This window comes from Octodon degus, unplaced genomic scaffold (genome assembly GCF_000260255.1).
Source record: "Octodon degus isolate 3935 unplaced genomic scaffold, OctDeg1.0 scaffold00069, whole genome shotgun sequence".
Lineage (NCBI taxonomy): Eukaryota > Metazoa > Chordata > Mammalia > Rodentia > Octodontidae > Octodon > Octodon degus.
Window position 1 is genome coordinate 6743414 of NW_004524645.1, and position 20454 is coordinate 6763867.

General features: G+C 35.4%; 1 protein-coding gene across 5 annotated transcripts in view; it reads left to right on the forward strand.

Annotated features, from left to right (window-relative positions):
• The window catches only part of Glra2 (glycine receptor alpha 2), a 270770-nt gene that overhangs the window by 84257 nt on the left and 166059 nt on the right, over nucleotides 1–20454 (forward strand). For all 5 annotated transcript variants that reach the window (XM_004635060.1, XM_004635063.1, XM_004635059.1 and 2 more), the window contains 3 exons: nucleotides 8776–8858; nucleotides 12714–12851; nucleotides 14553–14767. In XM_004635060.1, coding sequence (XP_004635117.1) covers nucleotides 8776–8858; nucleotides 12714–12851; nucleotides 14553–14767 — 436 coding nt within the window. The remainder of the gene's footprint in view (nucleotides 1–8775; nucleotides 8859–12713; nucleotides 12852–14552; nucleotides 14768–20454) is intronic.

The window sequence follows — 20454 nt, forward strand, 5'->3', positions numbered from 1 at the left end:
CTTCAAGATGGAAACTGTCTTATTTCAAGTATGTAATGTATCGCACTAATAAATATTTTCCAAAAGCTGATGAATAGAAGTAATATTTTAAAACTCATGTGGAGTTCTACTTAACACAATCCCTCCTCACTGAGGATCTGAACCTAGTCTTTCCTGCACTGTCTTCTCCTTCATCACTTCTTTTGCAGTTACCTTCCTGCCTTTTTTTGTGGCCAGCTCAGCCTACCCTGGGGGCAGGACTGGCCTGCATGTGGTGCCAGGGGATCAAACCATGGTCCCTGCTCTATGCCTAAGCTTGCCTAAGCAGGTGCTTTAGACCACTGAGCTATCTCACCAGCCCCACCTTCATGGCTTTTTAAAAAAAATTTTCAGTGGCTGATTTTTCTAAGATCAGAGACAGTGACTTAATATACTGTCACCTTCATGAATATAGTTTTAGGCTACTTTTACCATTTGCACATGCATATTTGTTAATAAGAACAATGGTATTAGCTTTTTCTGTACCTAACTAGAAACTACTCACTATCTCTTTTGGTAGCTCTCCCTGTCTTCCGGCTATAATAACCCTAGTTTTGGATGCCAGTGAACTAAACTGGGCTTCACTGCCCTTACTTTACAATATGCCACTCTATTACCAACTAGGCCTTGAATTAATCTTCCTTGTCTCATTATCTCTAGTCAATCACTTAGCAGTCTACTTGGGGTTAATTGTCCTGCTGTGGTATCAAGTAGAAAGTAGTGTTTCCCAAAGGGAATGCTAATGCTACTGAAACACTGCAGACCCTTTCTTAAACTTTTTTCCTATTTCTCTTTCCAAACCTTTTCCTTTTAGTCTATCACATTGACAGTGAAGTCATCCCTTGGGACATGCTGAAGTGGCGCTTCTTAAAGTGCACTCCAGGACATTGGCATCAATATTACCTAGGCTGCTTATAAAGGATTGAAACTCATTACCCTAAAGGATGCTTTGATCAGACAGGAAGCCCAAGTGTATTATAATCCACTAATTCTTTAACTAACTAACTAACTAACTAACTAACTAACTAACTCTCTCTCTCTCTCCTCCCTCTCCCTTTCCCTTTCTTTCTCCCTCTATCCCTCTCTCCCTCTCCCTCTTTCTCTCTCTATGTCCATTGTGTGCGAGTTGTCTTAATGATGCACTTTTGACTTCTAACTTGCCCCTAGGCTAATTTCACTAAAGATCTAGGTGGGCTGAGGTGACACTCTTGCTCAACTCTTGATGCATCCTGTCAAATCTCTCTGACACTAGAATATCACATGGTTGAGAAATGTCAAGGAACAGCAGGGAAGAAAAATTCACAGATCTACCTTGTACAGTAAGCCCTAAGTTCTCTAGGAAACAGTTGATTATGTTCCAAAGTATTTCATGACAAAGCCCTGTGGGGGCAATTACTATTTTATCTGTTTGCCAGGATGTTCTTATTTTAAGAAGTACTACTTGCATTTAAAGCTTTCATCATATTCAAGAATGTAAATTCACCTGTGAGAAGAAGCACTTCAAGCTGGCCATCTTTACTAACAACTTGAATGACAAAATTGTTGAGCAGGATGGAGGTGTGGATATGGAAAGGAGTTCAGAGGTTTAGTCAAGACAAAATAGCTCTTTATGGGTAAACTAAGCATACCACACAGAGCCCCAAATAAGTATGAGAGGCTATAGGAGCTCTTAAAAGGACAAGTAAAGAGAATTCTGAATAGTTGAAAAAATTATAAAGACAACTAATGTGTCTACAAACAACTCTGCTGCTTTCCTAAGGAGGAAATGTATTAGAATGGAAAGTAAATGGAATTTAATGTCAATTAAACTTGGGTTTGAATCTAACTATAGTTATTCACTCATTTTGTGACTTGGAAACATGGCTTAGACTTTGTGAGTTTCAGGTTACTCATCTCAACAATGGAGAAAATACATTTGCTTCAGGTGAAGGTACTCTGAGATTGCAAAATGACCTGCAAAAGATGTTCAGAAAATTATGAGTATGAATAGCAGAAACAGTAGAATTCTTTTATTTTGTTCTTACTATTTGTCTGTTACTTTTCTCTTGTTGCTGTGACAAAATACCTGACAACCAAGAATTAAGGAAGAAAACGTTTATTTAGCTAATATTGGAGGTTTCAGTCCATACTTGGCTGCCACATGGCAGAGGGACAGTGGCACATGCCAATCCTGGTGGCAGAAAACAGAAAAGAGCAAAGGGAGAAGCAGCAGCTAACACGGTTAGCAAGCCTCTCTCATTCATTCATATTTTTATGCAGATTATCCTCCCTACCGCAGATGTAGCATTCACATCCATGAGCCAAACAATGGATCATGAATTGATCACAAAACCTAGAAGCCACCCCAATGATTACACGGTGCTTTGGGGGGACAACTGGACACAATCCATGACACTTTTAATCCCAAGGAAACATCATAGACTCTATCCTCTCCAATAGATCATGCATTTGCATCATTCTACACAGAGCGCACTACATATGGTCCCCAACAGAAAACAGTAACAATATTGCCAATATTTGTTTGCTCTTCCTGAGAAATAGAGATGCATTTTTTGTCCTTCCTCTCCAAACAAGACAGACCATTGTATCCACTAGAATTAACTCTCCCAAAATAGAATGCTGTCAATCTTTGCTTCAGACAAGCAGAGAAATCATTAAAATTTGTATTTCTACTTGGAAATTAATTTTCTCTTCCAATGGTATTTTTCCTTCAATAATCTCACTGGGAATGAATTTCCACTTCTATTACTGAATTTCTTAGAAACTAGTAGTTGCTGTATGAGCCAAGGAGCCTGTCTGCCATACCATCATAATGTGAAATGATTAACTTATATTTTCCTAGAAATATAAAAATGAGCCTGGTAGTATATTAACCTACGTGACCAAGGCTCAAGAGCAGGTAGACTTTGCTTCCTGGCTTTCCTTCAGGTTGATTTGCCTATTTCTAGCGAGAATCTGCTAACCACTTAGAGAGGATCCCAGGCAAGCTTCTCTGGCCTCCTTCAAAAGTTCCACAACTTGACAACACCTTGTGGCCTCTGATGGCCAACCTCTTCCCTTCTGCATCATTTCTCCTTTCCCATTCTGATAGGAAAAAAGGGCCTGAAAATTTCCCACAGATTTTCAAGATGCTGATTAATTCATTTGGGTCAACAAATATTTACTGAATACCTGCACCGTTGGAAGCATAGTCATAGATGGTAGAAAAAAAGAGTCCCAGCCTTAATATATCTTAAAAAACTAAAAAATGTAAAAAATTATAATATTTGATTTATTTTAAGACACTATAAAGTTAACTAAATCCATTTGTAATGTCTGCATTCATCAGTAACCTAAGCTTTAAATTAGGAATGAACCAAGATGGTTTTATTAGCAAGGTGAAGTGAAGGAAAGAAAGAAGGGAAAAAGCAGGAAAGGTAAAATTGGCAGAAACTGACTTTCTGTGCATTGTTTTGTTCTTTGCTTTTAAAATTTGAATTCTTACTCAGCCCTTTTACACTCAGTAAAGAAATAAGCCCTCTGTAAGGGAACTTTATTCCTTCCCCTGTGCAAACTTGAGTGGGGCACCTCAAATATGTGTATGTCTGCTGCACTGACAATGCGAGAATGAGCAATAATGCTTCAGAAAATGAGCGGTTTAACAAAATGAAAAGGAATACGGGCAGTCTCAGCTCACTGCCTTCAGGTGCAATGGCCTTAAGACTTTAGATTGTGGGAAAGAGAAGAACAAATTTGACACAATGTAGGCAGCATCTGCCAGTGAGATGTCTGAATTTCCAGGCAAATCTGGAATACTGGCTTCTTAATTAAAATATTTAATTCTGTGAGATTCACTAAAAATAGATGGAGAGGAGGGTCAGGGAGATAACTCAGTAAAATAAGCGCTTCCCTGGCTAGTGCCAGGGCCTAAGTTCGATGCCTACTTCCTCAAAAAGAAAGAAAGAAAGAAGAAAAAAAGAAAAAGAACACAGAAAAATGGAGAGCTAGGTCAAAGTAAAATTAATGTTTACATTTTTTGTATTATTGTGAAGAGTAGTCCTGCTTGGTGTAATTTTGGCATCTATATACAAAATAGGGCCAAGGACATGGCTCAGTGGAATAAGCACTTCCCTAGCAAGTGCAAGGGCCTGAGTCCAATACCTGGTTCAAAAAAAAAAAACCTATATACGAAATAATACCAAAGTTTTCCCCTCAAAATTCATATTTTTCAAATCATAAAATAGCCTTAAAAACAAATGAGATGGGCATTACTTTGGGGAATTCTGCACTAGGAAAAAAGCACAAGAGAATATTATGGAATGATGGGAATATTATAAATCTGGTTCTGAATGCTTAGCACGTGGGTGAATATAGATTTTAAAAATCATTTTGCTATAACTCTATATTTGTTTACTTTTCTGTACTTAATGTACACTGCGAGTGAAAATGGGAAAATCTAGATTTTTAGATGTATGTTTAGATATATGGTAAACTTCATGTCATAAACTATGAGCTTGCAGCTCATACAGGACCAATTAAATCTTTACAATCTCTTCTGATTTGCTCAGGTGATGAAATGATTCAACAAACTGCAGAGCTCTTAACTCTCTTCTTTATCATTGTTAGTCACTGAATTGCAATGCAAAATATCTGGGAAGAAAATTAGAAAGACAAGGGAGCAAACTATCACTGAGTTCTCAGCTTAGACAAGATTCAGGGATAGTTTCGTGAATTGTTTTTAGTGGCATCTTCAATGCTGTTAATAATTTTGACTCCCCAAAAGTTCTGACTCCCTGAAAGATTGTTTTATCTGCCACAAAAGAAGCTTCTAAAATCAGTGTTGTGTGGAGCTGGTGAGATGGCTCAGTGGTCTAAAGCACCTACTTAGAACAAGCTTAGCAAAGCACAGGGACCACGGTTCAATCCCCCAGCACCACATGCCAGCCAGCCCCGCCCCCTGGCGGGCTGAGCTGGCCACACACACACACACACACACACATACACAAATAAATAATTAAAAAAAATAAAATAAAACAGTGTTGTGAGGATGCTGCTCATCAAATACATGTGAAAGTTCATTAAACTCAGCATATGATTAGTCATACTAAAATTAAGTTGTTTCCATTAGCAAATACTATATAGTAGAATTCTGTGCCATGTGTTCTTTAAGCTGTATTCATTTGCAGTTTAAACTATTTATGGGACTGGCCAAATAGCTTAGCAGATTAGACTGCCTGCAAGCAGGCACATGGGCTTGGGGTTTGATTCCCGGGCCTGCCATGCTGGTCCCACCCCCCAGCACACTGGGAGAGTGATGAGACTGGGCAAGATGGCACCCACCTGTAATCCCAGCTTTTGGGAGGATGTAAACAGGCGGATCACTACAAGTCTGATCTAGTACTGAGACCCTGAACACCCTGTGGACCTTTCCCTAAAAAACAAAAAATAAAACAAAATAGAATAAAATATTTCATATTAATATTTTTTAATTTCTCAAAGGTAGAGTTTACAAAATTATACTGAAATTTTCAAATTTTTCTATTCTGAGTCACTAAAATTACCTACAAACTATTTGATTATTTTTATGTGATAGGCCTATTTTAATTTTTTGAGTTACAAATTGACAAGTTATAGTTATGTATATTATTATGGGAAACAAAATGATGCTGTGATGTTATGTATATTGTTATGTGAAGCAAAATGATGTTATAATTTATTAACACACATGGACTAATAATATAAAGCTAATTAAGATATATATTTATACCTATTTCTACAAATGAACTCCACAACTGACAAAAATTATTTACCTTGTCTAAAGTGTTATTTTAAGTCAGTTGTTTAAAATTCAAAACCATTTTTTTAGAATCATGGTGTTTGGCTTCTCAGAACAGCTCACAAATAGTTAATTTGTTTAACAGTGAAAGTGAAATATTTATTATTTAATAAGATTATAATAGCAAAAATATTATGAATAAAATATAACTTGTAACTTTATCTTTCAGCCATTATCTGAGGTAAAGTATATTTAATTACATAAAGATAAAAACAGATAAATATATTTATGAACATTACCAAATAACCTATGCTTGTCAATATAGACAATGTAGCATATAAAATAAAAGCAAAATACGAATCATTCGACTAACCACAATATCTGTTTTTTTTGGGGGGGGCGGAACCGGGGATTAAACTCAGACACTTGGGCTTGCCAGGCAAGCGCTTATTCTACTGAGCCATCTCCCCGGCCCCACAATATCTATTCTTAATATAGTGGTGTGTTTCTTTGTAATTGTGATCATGCTGCACTGCATTTTGTCTTGTTCCCACTCACTCACTGTTGTATTTCAAGTGACTTTGAAGATTGTCAGCATGGATTCTTTGTCTAATCTCATTTCAAATTTAACCATTTTTTCAAAATGTGTGGCCCATCTAACCATATACAGCATTGTAGCAGGACAGCCCAGTGACTTTTTTTTTCTTTTGCTTGTGTCTTTTTTCATTTATTACCCATTTAAAAAAAACAAAAAAACAACTTTTACTTGTGAGACAGTATGACAGTAATTGGTATGTCATGACAAGAAGTACGTATTTAGAAGACCAGAATGACAGGCATTCCAAGCGTGACCCTTCTATTACACATTTCTATCTTCAGTGCAGTTGTTTGATTCACAGGTATCAGCATGTATAGTTAGTCAGGGTGAGAATCCTACCAATTAACTGCTAGTTTCAAAAGCCTGCTGATGTTTCTCAGGATCACTACCTTGCCCATCTTCTGCGTACAAATGTATGGCTTTTTCCCTGTCCTGTTTTCCAGCTTTTCTCCTTTTCCTCTCCTCATTGTCCAATCCTCAAGTTCTAGCTTTCCTTTTAATTGTGTTACACCCTTCTATTTGTAGGTCTTCTTTTGATTTCTTATACTAAGGAGATTATACAATATTTACACATGTGTGTCTGGTTTATTTCACTTATGAGTATATCTTCAAGTGGCATCCACTTAAATATAAATGCTTCAAGTTTGTCATTCTTTATAGCTGAGTAATAATCCATTGTACAAAAATACCATATCTTTTTCAACCATTCCTCAGTTGAAGGGCATCTTGCTTGTTTCCAAGATTTGGCTATCACAAATTGTGCTGCTATAAATATAGGTGTACATATATCACTATGATATAATGTTTTAAGTTCCTCCAGGAAAATTCCCAGTAGAGGGATACCTGACTTGAATGAGATTTTCAGTCCTAGTTTCTTAACACGTTTCAATACTGACTTCCATAATGGTTGTGCCAGTCGACATTCCCACCAGCAGTGAGCAAATTGGTCAAGGAATGGCCATGACTCGTCCACATGGCTGACACTGACAAAGTATCTACAAACTGTAGTACAGGGTTACAGGATAAATCCTGAGGGGACTTGACTGACCTTATCAGATACAAAAGTTACATTTATTATTATACAGGTCTTGCTTTATCTTGGTCTTAACCATCCAGCAGAAAAGTATAAAAATGAGGTCTAAAAAGTAAAGGCATATTAATATGCTGAGCTGTGAAAGGCTTAAGTCAACAACTTTTGTGGATAACTCACTACTATTGTGGACTGATGGACTGTGTTGGATTGTTCTGCTGAATCCATGCACCTATAATATTTAGATGCCAATGGAATATGCATTTCTGACAGGACTAAACAAAAAAAGGGGATACAAAGGAAGGACCATTTTGTATCTGTATATGCAGAATAGTTAGGATAGATTACAGCTATTTTCACTTAATTCACTGAGAAGAAAGATTTGAACTAATAGTGTTTGGACAGGATATCCTGTCTGCATCTTGTACTATGGATAACCACTAAGAAGATAACAATGTACAATGTATTAATTATTGAAACTGTCCTATTAATCAATTTTGAAACTGTCTCATTGCTATTTGTTTCTCAATAAAATAAATGTGTGGCACAAATGAATAGAATATGAAACAGAGGAAGTGAATAGAGGGGAAATAATCAGGAAGGGAGAGTAAAACTGAGCAGAACAGTAAAAGAGAATTTAGGTGATAGTATAATCATCGGAATGGTCTTAGAATATTGAAGTGTTTGAGATACAATGAAAAGAATTTGTAGCACTGAACTTTAGAATGATAGGGACCCATTTAAATAAAGGGGAATCAATGCTTATCATAATCATTTATGCTTATCATATCATTTATTTCTCTTGATGCAAAGTTCATGTACCCAGAGAATAACTCTAAAATGGTATAAACCTGATGTCCTTTGGACATCAGTGTGGATAAGAGCACATTGTTCACATTACAGCATTTTTTGGTGGCCTTGCTCAATCTAACATAAACTTATAACAAGCTCAATTGGTGGGGGCAGGGGAATGGAGACAGAGTCAAAGGCTAGAAGATGGGAAATAGAGATTAAGGAGCTCTGGTAAAATACTACAATATATTTTTTAAATTACCAATGACTAAATGTTATTTGAAAAGCAATGCCTTGAGTGAGAGCTTAGATTTCAGTATTTAAAATGATTTTTTTAGCTGTCTCAGGCTACCTTAAGAGCAGGTCTGGTGTGGCATGTGGTGCTGGGGATTGAACCACAGTCCCTTGCCAATGAATGATTTTGCTTAGGAAGGTGCTTTATACAACTGAGCTAACCCGCCAGCCCTCAGATTTCAGTATTTAAATCAATATATTTTGTTTAATGACAAGTGGATTTTTGTTTTTTTCTCAAAAATGAAAACTCAAGATTTAAAATTTATTTTTACATTTTTTCTTGGTAAGACTCACCTTGACCTTATCCTGTCCCATGGACTTGAAGAACTTTCCAATGGATGTTCAGACCTGTACAATGCAGCTGGAGAGTTGTAAGTAGCCACTGCTGATATGACTGTCTGCTTGCTTTAAAGAATTACTTTGTTCCTTTAGTGTATCATTAAGGACTAAAGACTCATAAGACTCATTCTCTATCTCTTTATCAGCACACAAGGTCCTAATTCCAAATGAACAAATGTTGTGCACACGTCTCATTGGAGAAGCTCATTATGAATACAATATAAACAACCCTTCATTCTAAAATTCTAAATGCTTGCCCTCTCTTTTTTTTTAAAAAAAAGCCTGATTTAGTAAATTTTTCTTTGAAATGAAAATGTCTCCTGGGAAAATTAAGTTTATTAGCCATTCAATCTTTAAAATGAATCAGTCTTTACTGAGGTAATTTTATTTCTTTCCGTCTTTTGGCCATATAGACAATCATCCCCAAGGGAATTCTGGCAGGAAGGGATAACTGCTTTGAGAATAAAAAACAAGGCCATAGTCAGCAGAGGTCAAAAACAAGGTAGAAGAGATGAGATAGAAAAAGACACATAACGGGCCAGGGAGATGGCTCAGTGGAATAAGCGCTTCCCTGGCAAGCGCAAGGGCCTGAGTTCAATCCCCAGTTCCGGGAAAAAAAGGGTAAGACAAAGTAAGAGATATCTGCCTTAGATAAGCAATAGATGTATGAAGGTATAGAGAAGGAGGTAGGGAAATGTCATCCACTTTGTTCACTTCCATTCCTAGCCCTAATGCCACAGAAATCTTTGAAATATAACATATATTGCTGATGTCTCTAAGGTAATGGAATTTTTAGTTCAGATACACATAGTTTTTCCTGGCTTTTTCTGTCTGTTTTCTTCCATTTTGTATTTTTTAAAGAGAGTACACATTAAAATTAAAACAGAAAAATTACAAGTGATACAGAATTTCACTTAACAAAATAATATGAACTTCACAGAATTTGTTGTAATACATAGTATTGTCTTCCAGCCAGTTATTTATATTACCAGATATATGTATGTAAAATTGGAAAAAGAAAAAAGAAATGCATAGGAAATTAAGAAAAGTACCATCAATTGAAACAAGGATGCAAAACAAATTAAGTATTATCTGTTCCTTTCCATATACCAGCAGAAATGCACAGTACAGTTGTCCAAACCATCCTGCTTATGTACATAGATAAATCACTTTCCCCCACTCCTACTGTCCTTCTCCTCAACTCAGTTGCTCTTTCCTTTTGAATAAGTTCATTCCCTTTTCCAAGTATCTATTATACCCTTCTGATTCCATTTTTTTTCAGGATCTCACACTAAGGACACAGTACAATGTTTGTCTGTCTATTTTCTGTGTTTGCAGAATAAAAACAATAATAAGTACTACTGATCTACAGGGATGTTAGGAGATTTAGTGAGATAGGGGCAAAGAAATATTTTTAAATTCTTTTTTTTAATGTATTCGTTACAGGGTCTTACTATGCAGCTCAGACTTGTAGTGTTTTTCTTATTTTCAGCCTCCCCAGAGCTGAAATTACAGGCATGCACCACCATGCCCAGTCTCTGGTGGCTGGCTCAGCAAATCCAAGGGTGGGGCTAGCACAAAACATGGTGCTAAGGATCAAAACCTGGTCCCTGTGTTTGCTTAAGTAGGTGCTTAGTCCACTGAGCTATTTTTCCAGCCCCACATTTAACTTCTTGGCTTAGAAAAATAATAACTATAGAAAGACACATCAACTATTATCTTTTAAAAAGACATGGTGACAGAGTTTTTTTCTCATCTTTTAAAATCACTAAAGATTTCCTTTGAAACTTCCCACACAAATAAAATAATGAAACACCTTTGTTTTAAGAAGCTGTCAGGAATAAAATGAGAATTTGTGATTTATAATAGGTTTTATGTATTCATTGTTTTCTCTATTGCCCCCTCTCTTAAGAAGGTTGAGAAAACACTTTTTTACATAATGATTCCTTCTTCGTGTCTTTCTCTATTACTCCAAACTCTCCCCTCTCTCAACCCAATACTTCTGTTTCTTTCTGTAAAGTGAATCTCATTTAAAACTTTGAAAAACCTTCAATTAGTGAATATACTTGCTCTTTATAGAAATAATATCAAAGAATCAGCTGTGTGCTTATTACTAAGTTCAGGTGCACAAGGTAGAAAACACTTTATTTTTCTACCCCAATATTATCTCCTGCTTTCTCACCATTTTATCTTTCCTGTCTGGGCTATATCGAGGCTTTATGAGTCAGTCAAGGACTATCATGTGGTGGTCAGAGAGAAGCTTAGGAGAGAATGCCTTGGGGTACTTGGTAAGCTTTAGATATTTGTTGGAGGTACCCCAGATGTACTCATCCTGAGTTGCAGTGTAAGAGAGAGGTTTAGTTGTTCTCTTTATGAACCATCAAAGGATCCTCTTTGGGATTCCTAGATTTCCATGTTTTATTTTTTGGCTTTGAATTTAAAAGGTGATCAAAGGAACAACTGGGTTGAGGGAAAGGAGAAAAGAATGCCATAAGGAAGACAAAGAGAAATATATATGTAAACAAACAGGCTAGCTTGGATAACTATACTGCTGATTTCTGCAGTTAATCCTTATATTTTTTCTCTTTTTTTAAGTTTTTATAATTCTTGGATCAATTTTTCATTCTTATGCCTGGTATTCTGAACAACTAATTTGAAGACAACAATATGCAATGTAACAACCATTGTTGAATTCCTATTATTTTGTTAAGTGAAAATCTGTATCATTTCTCATGGTTGCTTTCTTTGTTACAATTTTTTAATTGTCTTTAAGAATTAAAAAAAAATTTAAAAGTAGAAAGTAGACTCCAATTAACTTTGCCAATGATTTCTGGGTAGCTTTAGTGAGTCATTTGCTCACACTAAACAAGTAAATGAATCTTTACTTTTAATTACCATGGTGAGTTTACTGGTCAGCCAAAACCTCCATAATATTCTTTGTCATTATCAGTATCATTTTAAGAGTTCAAGTATCACAAACAAAAGTGGGGGCAGAGAAATAATGTCTAAAAGAGCAGCTGTCATTTTTGTGTTTTTTTGGTATGGAGTAAGATGCAGAAGCACTTTGGTTTACAAATTATTTTAATTTGGATGGCTCAAGACCTGCAACAATAAGACTTTACAGAAAATATAATCTATTTTACTCCATAATAATAATTGTAATGAGTAAGCCTATTTAGCAAAACATTAATACAAACTCATATTGTTGATTTGCCTATCCTATCACTTCTTAGGTTACCTGGTTACAGCTTTTCCCAAGAGCTAACATAATTGAGAGTTTTTTTTTTTTGTTTTTTTTTGTTTTTTTTTTTTTGGTGGAACTGGTTATTGAACTCAGGCCCTTGAGCTTGCCAGGGAAGCATATATTCCATTGAACTATCTCCCTGGCTCAAGCATAAATATTTAATGTAAGTTTTCTGAAAGTAAAATCTAATAGACCCAAGGAGAGGGGCCAATTTTGCAATTGGAATGTTTTAAGCAGACCTCTGATGAATTCATTCTTATTTAAAAAAATGGTTTCATTTGAAATACCAAGACTGGCTCCATGAATTAAATTGTCTTATTGGATTGCCACAGACACCGATCTTCCAAATACAATCTTAAAATGATTTTTATGTTTGTTTACTTATTTGTTCTTTGGAAAGAGTGAATAAAGTGGCAGAAGAAAACAGACTTTATAAATTCCATTCTTCCATTATACACAAAAGTAATAATACAAAATTAGTTTCTCTCTTCAATTTCCTGGGCTCCAACTCTCATATTAAGAATGCTTTTGAAATGATTGAGCATATGTCCGCTTTAGAAAATGTTCCTGTTTCTTTATATAGACTTCCAAGTCTTCTTGACATGATGCATTCACTTTTTCCACTATAATGTCCTCACTCTAGTTGGATACACAATGAATGATCTGATATTTGAATGGTTAAGTGATGGTCCAGTGCAAGTGGCTGAAGGACTGACCTTGCCCCAATTTATTCTGAAAGAAGAGAAGGAACTTGGCTACTGCACAAAGCATTACAACACTGGTAAGTTTTCTTTCAGCTGCTAAACTCAAGTGGGATCCATTTGCAGTTTAGAATATATATCCTATCACCTTAATTATTATATATTTACCAAACAAATAGAGCTAAAAACATCTAGACAGGTAAGATTCCTGTACACTCTTGAATGAATTGGTGAACAGAACAGACAATTTTTCCAAAATATAGAAGGAGGAAGAATTGGGAATCCTTTACTACTTTCTTACTACACATTTGATGTCAAATGAGTCTGAGAAAAGGTTTAACAGACTTCATTAATATAAAGGAAATATTTGAATTCTGGCCCTTCTTGATATGTCTTCTGGATATTGGATCCTTAGGTTAATTTGTATGCCTGCCACAGTAGAAGAGAGGGATAATACAAACCAAGAGAACTATTATGCTATCTAGTCCTGCACAGAAATAGTTTGGGCGAACAACAGATGGAAAGAATTCAGCTGACTCTAAAGTCTTGGACAAGTAGTGCTGACAGACATACAGGGTATGAGGGAAAATGTGAGGCGGGGCCAACAAATGGACACCTGTGTTGTCTGGAAGAGTATATCCACTCATTAGAGTTGGTGGCTTTTCCTACGAATTTGCTCCTATACCACAGATGCTGATCATGGGGAGGGACTCAAACATGATGCTTTGTCCAGTGACTGATCCAGGTCCCTCGCTGAGTAGAATAGCCTGAAAACACTTGTTGCAACACTCAACAGTGACATCTCATGAAGCAATTTAAATCTGATTCAAAGGCCTTTTTCCTGATGAAGGAGAATTGAACTCCATCTCTTATAATTTGCATGGACTAAGCCAAATTATCATTGGGGTTCTAATTCCAAACTGATTGAAGAGATGGGCCGGTGAGATCACTCAGTGGTCTAAAGTGCCTGCTTAGGCAAGCTTAGGTAAGTGCAGGGACCATGGTTCAATCCCCAGCACCATATGCCATGCCAGCTGAGCCAGCCACAAAGACAAACAAACAACAGCAACAAAAAAAACTGATTAAAGTGGGGAGGGAAGTAGCAAGAGGCAAAAACATTTGTTAGCACCATGTTAATAGTTTTAAGATTCTCATATACGCTTTTTTTTCATAAGCAAAATAATGCTACAGTTTTCAAATGTTCTCAAACAATTAGATCTAGGAAATTTTTAACTCTAGGATTTTTTTACAATGACATGAGTACACATACCATTTATAAAAATGTATGTTTCTCATTTGTGATTGATAACACAAAAATAGATGCAGTTATTTAATTACACGGGGAGCTCGTCTTACAACTTACAGGGAAACAGTTTCAAACATTACATATTATATGACAGATTTTATATACTATACAGTATTTACCATGAGTTCTATATGTGTGCTATATACTGCATATTGTAACTGTACACATTTTGAATATGTTATTTCCACTGATCAGCTTATGTCAGGTTTGCAAATTCTCAAGATCTGTCTAAAACAATACAACTACAACAAGCACAAATTTAAAACAATAAATATACCATATGGCTTTAGTCCATCAACTCTTTAAATCACTCATTTTCACACTGTTATCTCCATTACAGGTTGAAATGTTTATATAGGGTGAGAGTTTTGTGTAATATTCTCAATCTATCTTTAGCACGCTTAATTTTAAAAAAATAAGATGGTAGAACTAATGGATTCAAATTAAACTTTAAATGATAATTTGCTGTTTCCAGGAAAGTTTACCTGCATTGAGGTCAAGTTTCACCTGGAACGCCAAATGGGATATTATTTGATCCAGATGTACATTCCCAGCCTGTTGATAGTCATTTTGTCCTGGGTCTCTTTTTGGATAAACATGGATGCAGCCCCTGCTAGGGTTGCGCTGGGCATCACCACAGTCTTAACGATGACCACCCAGAGTTCAGGTTCCAGGGCATCTCTGCCAAAGGTAAGAAATCTTCTCACTGGACAATAAATGACCTGACATGTTTGTCAAAGGATTCATGGATGAGAGAATTCTTCGGAGAGAGAAGTTTTGCCAACCTATGGCACTGTTAGAAATGTGAGTGCAGTAAGAGAATAACAAGCTAAGTTTGAAAGCAGCAGGGCTTTGAGGACATAGGGGGCCTTCAAAATCAGTTAGGATACAAAGGAATCAGGATTGAGAGAAAAAAGGAATTGAGTAATAGAAACATTGCTCAGCAATTCTGAGAAGCCCTGAAGTGCTTTTGACCTCAGATGTTTATAAGCCATGAAGTTCACAGGAATCAGATCAAGACTGATATAATATAGGCTATTTATTGGTGAGGATGCTGTGGTTCATATCATTAGTGAATCCATTTACACTAATAAATGTTTAAATTAGGAATTTCCTGGAAATTCATGCAGGAAACACATACTAATGAATATATATATATATATATATATATATATGAAATGAATATTATTCATGTTTATGAAATGAATACACAATAGCCATGTATGTGAAATGAATACAAAATATAAGGGTGTATCAAATCAGGTATATGTATATTTTCTGCTGTGCACCTTATTTTGCTGTACTGTGTCTTACTTTAGTGGCTGATATGTTATTATTTTTTAATAACACAGTTACCTGGAGACAAAACTGTAGTCACTCCAGATCATCATTGCAGAAATATAGCAGGTGGATACACAAGTATGGGATGAATATTAAGAATACATAGATAAGTTGAAGCATCTCAAATAATGATCCATAAATGGCTCTGCATCCATTTTTATGTGGCACAACCTCTCTACATGTATAAATATTGATTAAATAACTACCGATAAATGTCATGCTTGTGAAATGGCCTAGGACTCCAGAAATGTGCTTGCATGTGCTTCCTCTTTCAAGAGTGTATTGAGCCACTGACTTCAATTTTCTTAGAAAATGAGTTCAATTTATTTTTAGCTTTTAAGCCTTTTATCTTTCCTAATTTTTTAAAAATTTGCTTTAGCTGATACATAAAAACATAAAAATTGTACCAAACAGTGGCATACTGTATCATGTTTCATTATATGTATCCATTCTATGTATTTGAATCAGGTTAAACTTATCTCCTCATTTATCATTTCTTTGTGATAAACTTCAAAAATTGTTTTAATTTCTACAAATGACCTTGATTTTTCTTTTTTTCTTTTTATGCCTCTAATGTCAGTTTAATTTAGCATTCAGTGTACACTGCTTTACACTAGTTGAGCATTATCTCCAAAATCCAGTTCCAGAAAATAATTGAGATGTAATCTCATATCTTTTCTTGCTTGATCTTATGTTCATTTGTGCTGCTTTTTACATGATGAGAGGTGTTAGATCATGTTCCACATTGTCTCTTATGTTTGGGATATAAGATGACAATATGAAGGAGGTCTTGGATATAATAGAGGAAGACTATATACTGGTAAAATAGTTATATAATTTATGAAATCCTATGCCTTGAAATGTAAACATTAGATTTTGTATGCCTACAGAAAAACAAATTGAGATCTCTTATATTTGTACATGTATAAAATAGCAAGTAGTATAATGTACATGTGTCATATATCTACTGGAATAAAGAGGTCAGAAATACTAAAAGCTTTTTTCAGCTACATAATCACAGATGAATTTTACTGAATAGAAATTCTAACCCACTCGATGCCTCCTCCCAAACAGGTTCATTTGCTTATTCTCTCTAGCTGTTAGGTAGGGCCATCACTGCATGCATGCCATTAGGCTTCAGGATGCACAAACATATATCTTATAATTTAATAGACAGCCAAAGTACTAGTGACAAATTTTGAGTAGATAATGTCAAAGCATAAGACATTTAGCCTCGAACTGTCCATTGCTATGGAAAGCGTAGTCATTCATTTTTAAAATGGGAGCTTGGGTTTTTATAAATTTGTTATTCACTCTATGAAGTTATTTTGATTCTGCATGAACAGTCAAAACTATCGCTAAATGGTCACTGATCAGTGATCTTGTTATAAACAGGCAATTAGGAACTCAGATAAACTAAAAAAATGGTACAATCAAACATGATTTTATACTTGGCTCAGAACTCACAGTGGCTGTTCTTTTGCTACAGCAGGTTTATCTTCCTACACATACTTTTCTTAGCTATTATTAAACACAGTTGGCTCTCAACTGACCGTGAGATTTGACTCATCTGGATGACAATGAGAAACAAAAGTGAAATGAAAAATGAGTCATGGAGAATAAAGAATTGACCATACACTTGCTGATATATATATATATATATATATATATATATATATATATACACACACACACACACAAACATACAAATACTCATTTAATTTAAGAACACTGCAGTCTCTGACCAGATGCTTCACTATGCTAACTGGACAATTGCGCCAGGGCCCACTGCAACACAGCACACAGCATACAGGGTACGCACACATACATACTCCACTTTAAAAATAAGATGTACTTGTTATAGGAAAGATAGAAAACCATAATATGCATCTAGTAGATAACTACTGTTAAGATTTTGACATGTCATTTTCTTACTGGCATTTGTGAACACACCCACACACATGAATACACAGAGAACTGAAATTAAACTTTTTTACAATTCTATACTATGTGCCTTTATCTGTGGCATTAAAAATGTATTCCAGCATAATTTTTTTGTGATAGTAAGGACAAAACCCAAGTCTTTGCACACTCTAAGGAATCAGTTTATTAGTCTATATGATCTATTCATTACAATTTATTTACCATCTTAGAGTTTTCCTTTTACAAGCATGATTATAAATACATTTGTATATGTTTATTGTATCTTACTATATACTATAAGACATGTAAAATTCTTTCAGGAATTTGCACTGAGAAGAAAAGAAACTCATGTTGATTAAAATAAACAGAGGAGAACTGTGGAAAGATGATCAATAGGGTATATATTCCATGTAGGCAGGAACTTTATCACTTTCATTGTATCAACTTCAGTACCTAGAACAATACATGGTTTAGACTAGATGCTCAATAAATCCTCATTGATTAAATAAGTTCTTCCACATTAGGCCTGTAGAACATAAAGTAGACTTGAAGCAGAATCCATGAATAAAGTTTTATAGAAAATAGTTTTAATATATTGGAGGATATAATAATAATAGGACATGAAATTTAAAAATGAAATTTCTGTAAGGGAGCAGGCACCCTTTTCTGAAGTTCTCTAAAATTCTTAGCAATTAAAAATAACTACATAAAGATTTATTTTGAAATATAGATAGGACTGGATTAAAGTTTTGAGGCCATCACTCCACTTAGCCTTGTTAAGCATATTTCCTCATGCTAAATACGCTGAAGTGAGAACATCATTACCTATGAACTTTAAAATGATACGATGATGAGATGTGCTATTACCTATATAAATCATTTAGATCAGTTTTTGTACATGGCAGGCACTGAAACTCTTCTTGTTATTTCTGTTGTTATTGCTCTCTGTTGATACATTAGTAGAAAAGACTCTTGTATGGAATAGGGGTTTATATTAGAAATTTCATAAAGGACCCTATGAATAAAAGATTCTCTGTTCTTAAATGGTCTATTATTTTGGTATAGGTGGGCTGCCAATGAAATAAAAGTTTACAGTATATATTTATCTACACTATATGTGTATGCATACATGCACATGACGTTTGCATACACAGGCAGTCTACTGAATGGGTTAAGATCCAGAGGGCCTAAGTAAGCAGTGGTTCTGTTTCTCCAATCACTGTAATTAAGCATCTTTAGTTGCCTGTGTCTTCCCTGGGCTTACAGTACACTTGAGGATTCCACAGATTTTCAGTTACTGTGTGCCATGCATTAGATCCACAATATACAAACATGTAGTTTATAATTTAATAGACAGCTATTTATTAGAGGCAAAATGTAGGACAGACTTTGGTAAGTAGGAAGAATATGTTCAAATGGGAACATGGGAGTGGTGAGGGGAAGGATAAGAAGAAAAACGGGATTAAAGAAAACACAATGGAAGAAAAATTCCAAAAACAAAGCTTTTATAGATGATGAGGGGAAAGGGGTTGAAAGGAGGAGAGGAGAATGGAAAAAAAGAATTAAGTTATGTGCAGGTACAAATTCCCTATGATGAATGTGATCATTATATAATATGCACTAATAAAATTCAACAATTAAAAAATAGACAGCTAAAGCATTGTTGATAAATACTTTAATATATTCCATGCACAGTTTTCTAAAAAAATCATCAAGCTGAAACAAACCTTCAGTGTCACAGCGAAGGTGTTATTTCCCTCCTTTGCCACCCATTTAAGCCTGGTCTTTGTCTTAAAGCTGTGCAGCTATATGGAGCGCACTGTTTCTTCCCAGTTCCTGCACGTTCACTTCCAGTTTTCTCCCCTACTCTAGTTGTTTACTTCTAGCTATCAAGGATGAGGGTAAAGGAAACCAAAGAATAAAGTTTCATGTTACTGACTAATATATTATAATTATTGGTGGCAAGCCTCTGAGAGTTTGCCTTCTTGAAATGAACCTGAAATTCCTTGAAGTTTCCTTGGGATCCTGCATCCTACATTATTTCCACATGAACGAGGTATTTTCTGGCCAATGTCTTATTATCTCCTCTTAACTATCACCTCCCAGCAGCACATTCCACATTCCACTCTTCTTGCTGCAAGCAGTCAGCCCTACTGGTTGGCACACTTCCAAGATAACTCACATTTGGCTACCTTCCATAGCAGTTATTTGGCTCAGTAAGAACTCATGCATTCTTGTCTTGATAAATGGTAAAAATGCAATTTAACAAAGTTCAAAACCTTGCACTTTCATTCCACCATTTTTATTTTTCAGAACTTGGGATTGAACTCAGACCCTTGTGCTTGCCAGGGAAGCACTTATCCTACTGAGCCAACTCCCCAGCCCCTATGCCACCATTTTTGATATTCATTAATCTACTGTCTTCACAATTTATTCAGTTTTGATTTTTTTTGCCATACTGGGGATCAAACTCAGGACCTTGTGCTTATGAGGCAGGCACTTATGCCACTGAGCTATCTCCTGAGCCTGAAAAAAATTATTTATGTTCACATTTTCATATGAAATCCAAACTACTGGGAAACACGATAGGCTTTCCTAAGAGGACCTTTTATTCCATAATTTGTTTGAGAAACAAATGGCAATGAGACAGTTTCAAACCAAATTGGTAGGACAGTTTCAATAATTAACACATTGCCTACATTCTTCTTAGTGGATATTTGCTGTACAAGATGTGGACTTGATATCCTATTTACAAACACCATTAGAACAAATTCCTCTATTTATTAAGAGAACATAACTATATATCTATCCTAACAACTTTGAATACACAGATACAAAATGGACATTCATCTGTATCCCCCTTTTTTTGTTAAGTTCTGGCATTTGAATATTATATGTGTGTAAACTCAGCAAAATATTCTAAAAGAGTTCAGTAGTCCATAATAGTATTGGGTCTTCCGCTTGACAGGCAATGTCAGAAATTTTTGACCAGAGTCCGCAACAGCTCAACATAACAGCATGGCTTTACTTCTTATAATTTGTTTTTACACTTTTCTGCTGGATGGTTAAGACCAAGGGAAAGCAGAACCTATGCAACAAGAGTTGTAGCTTTT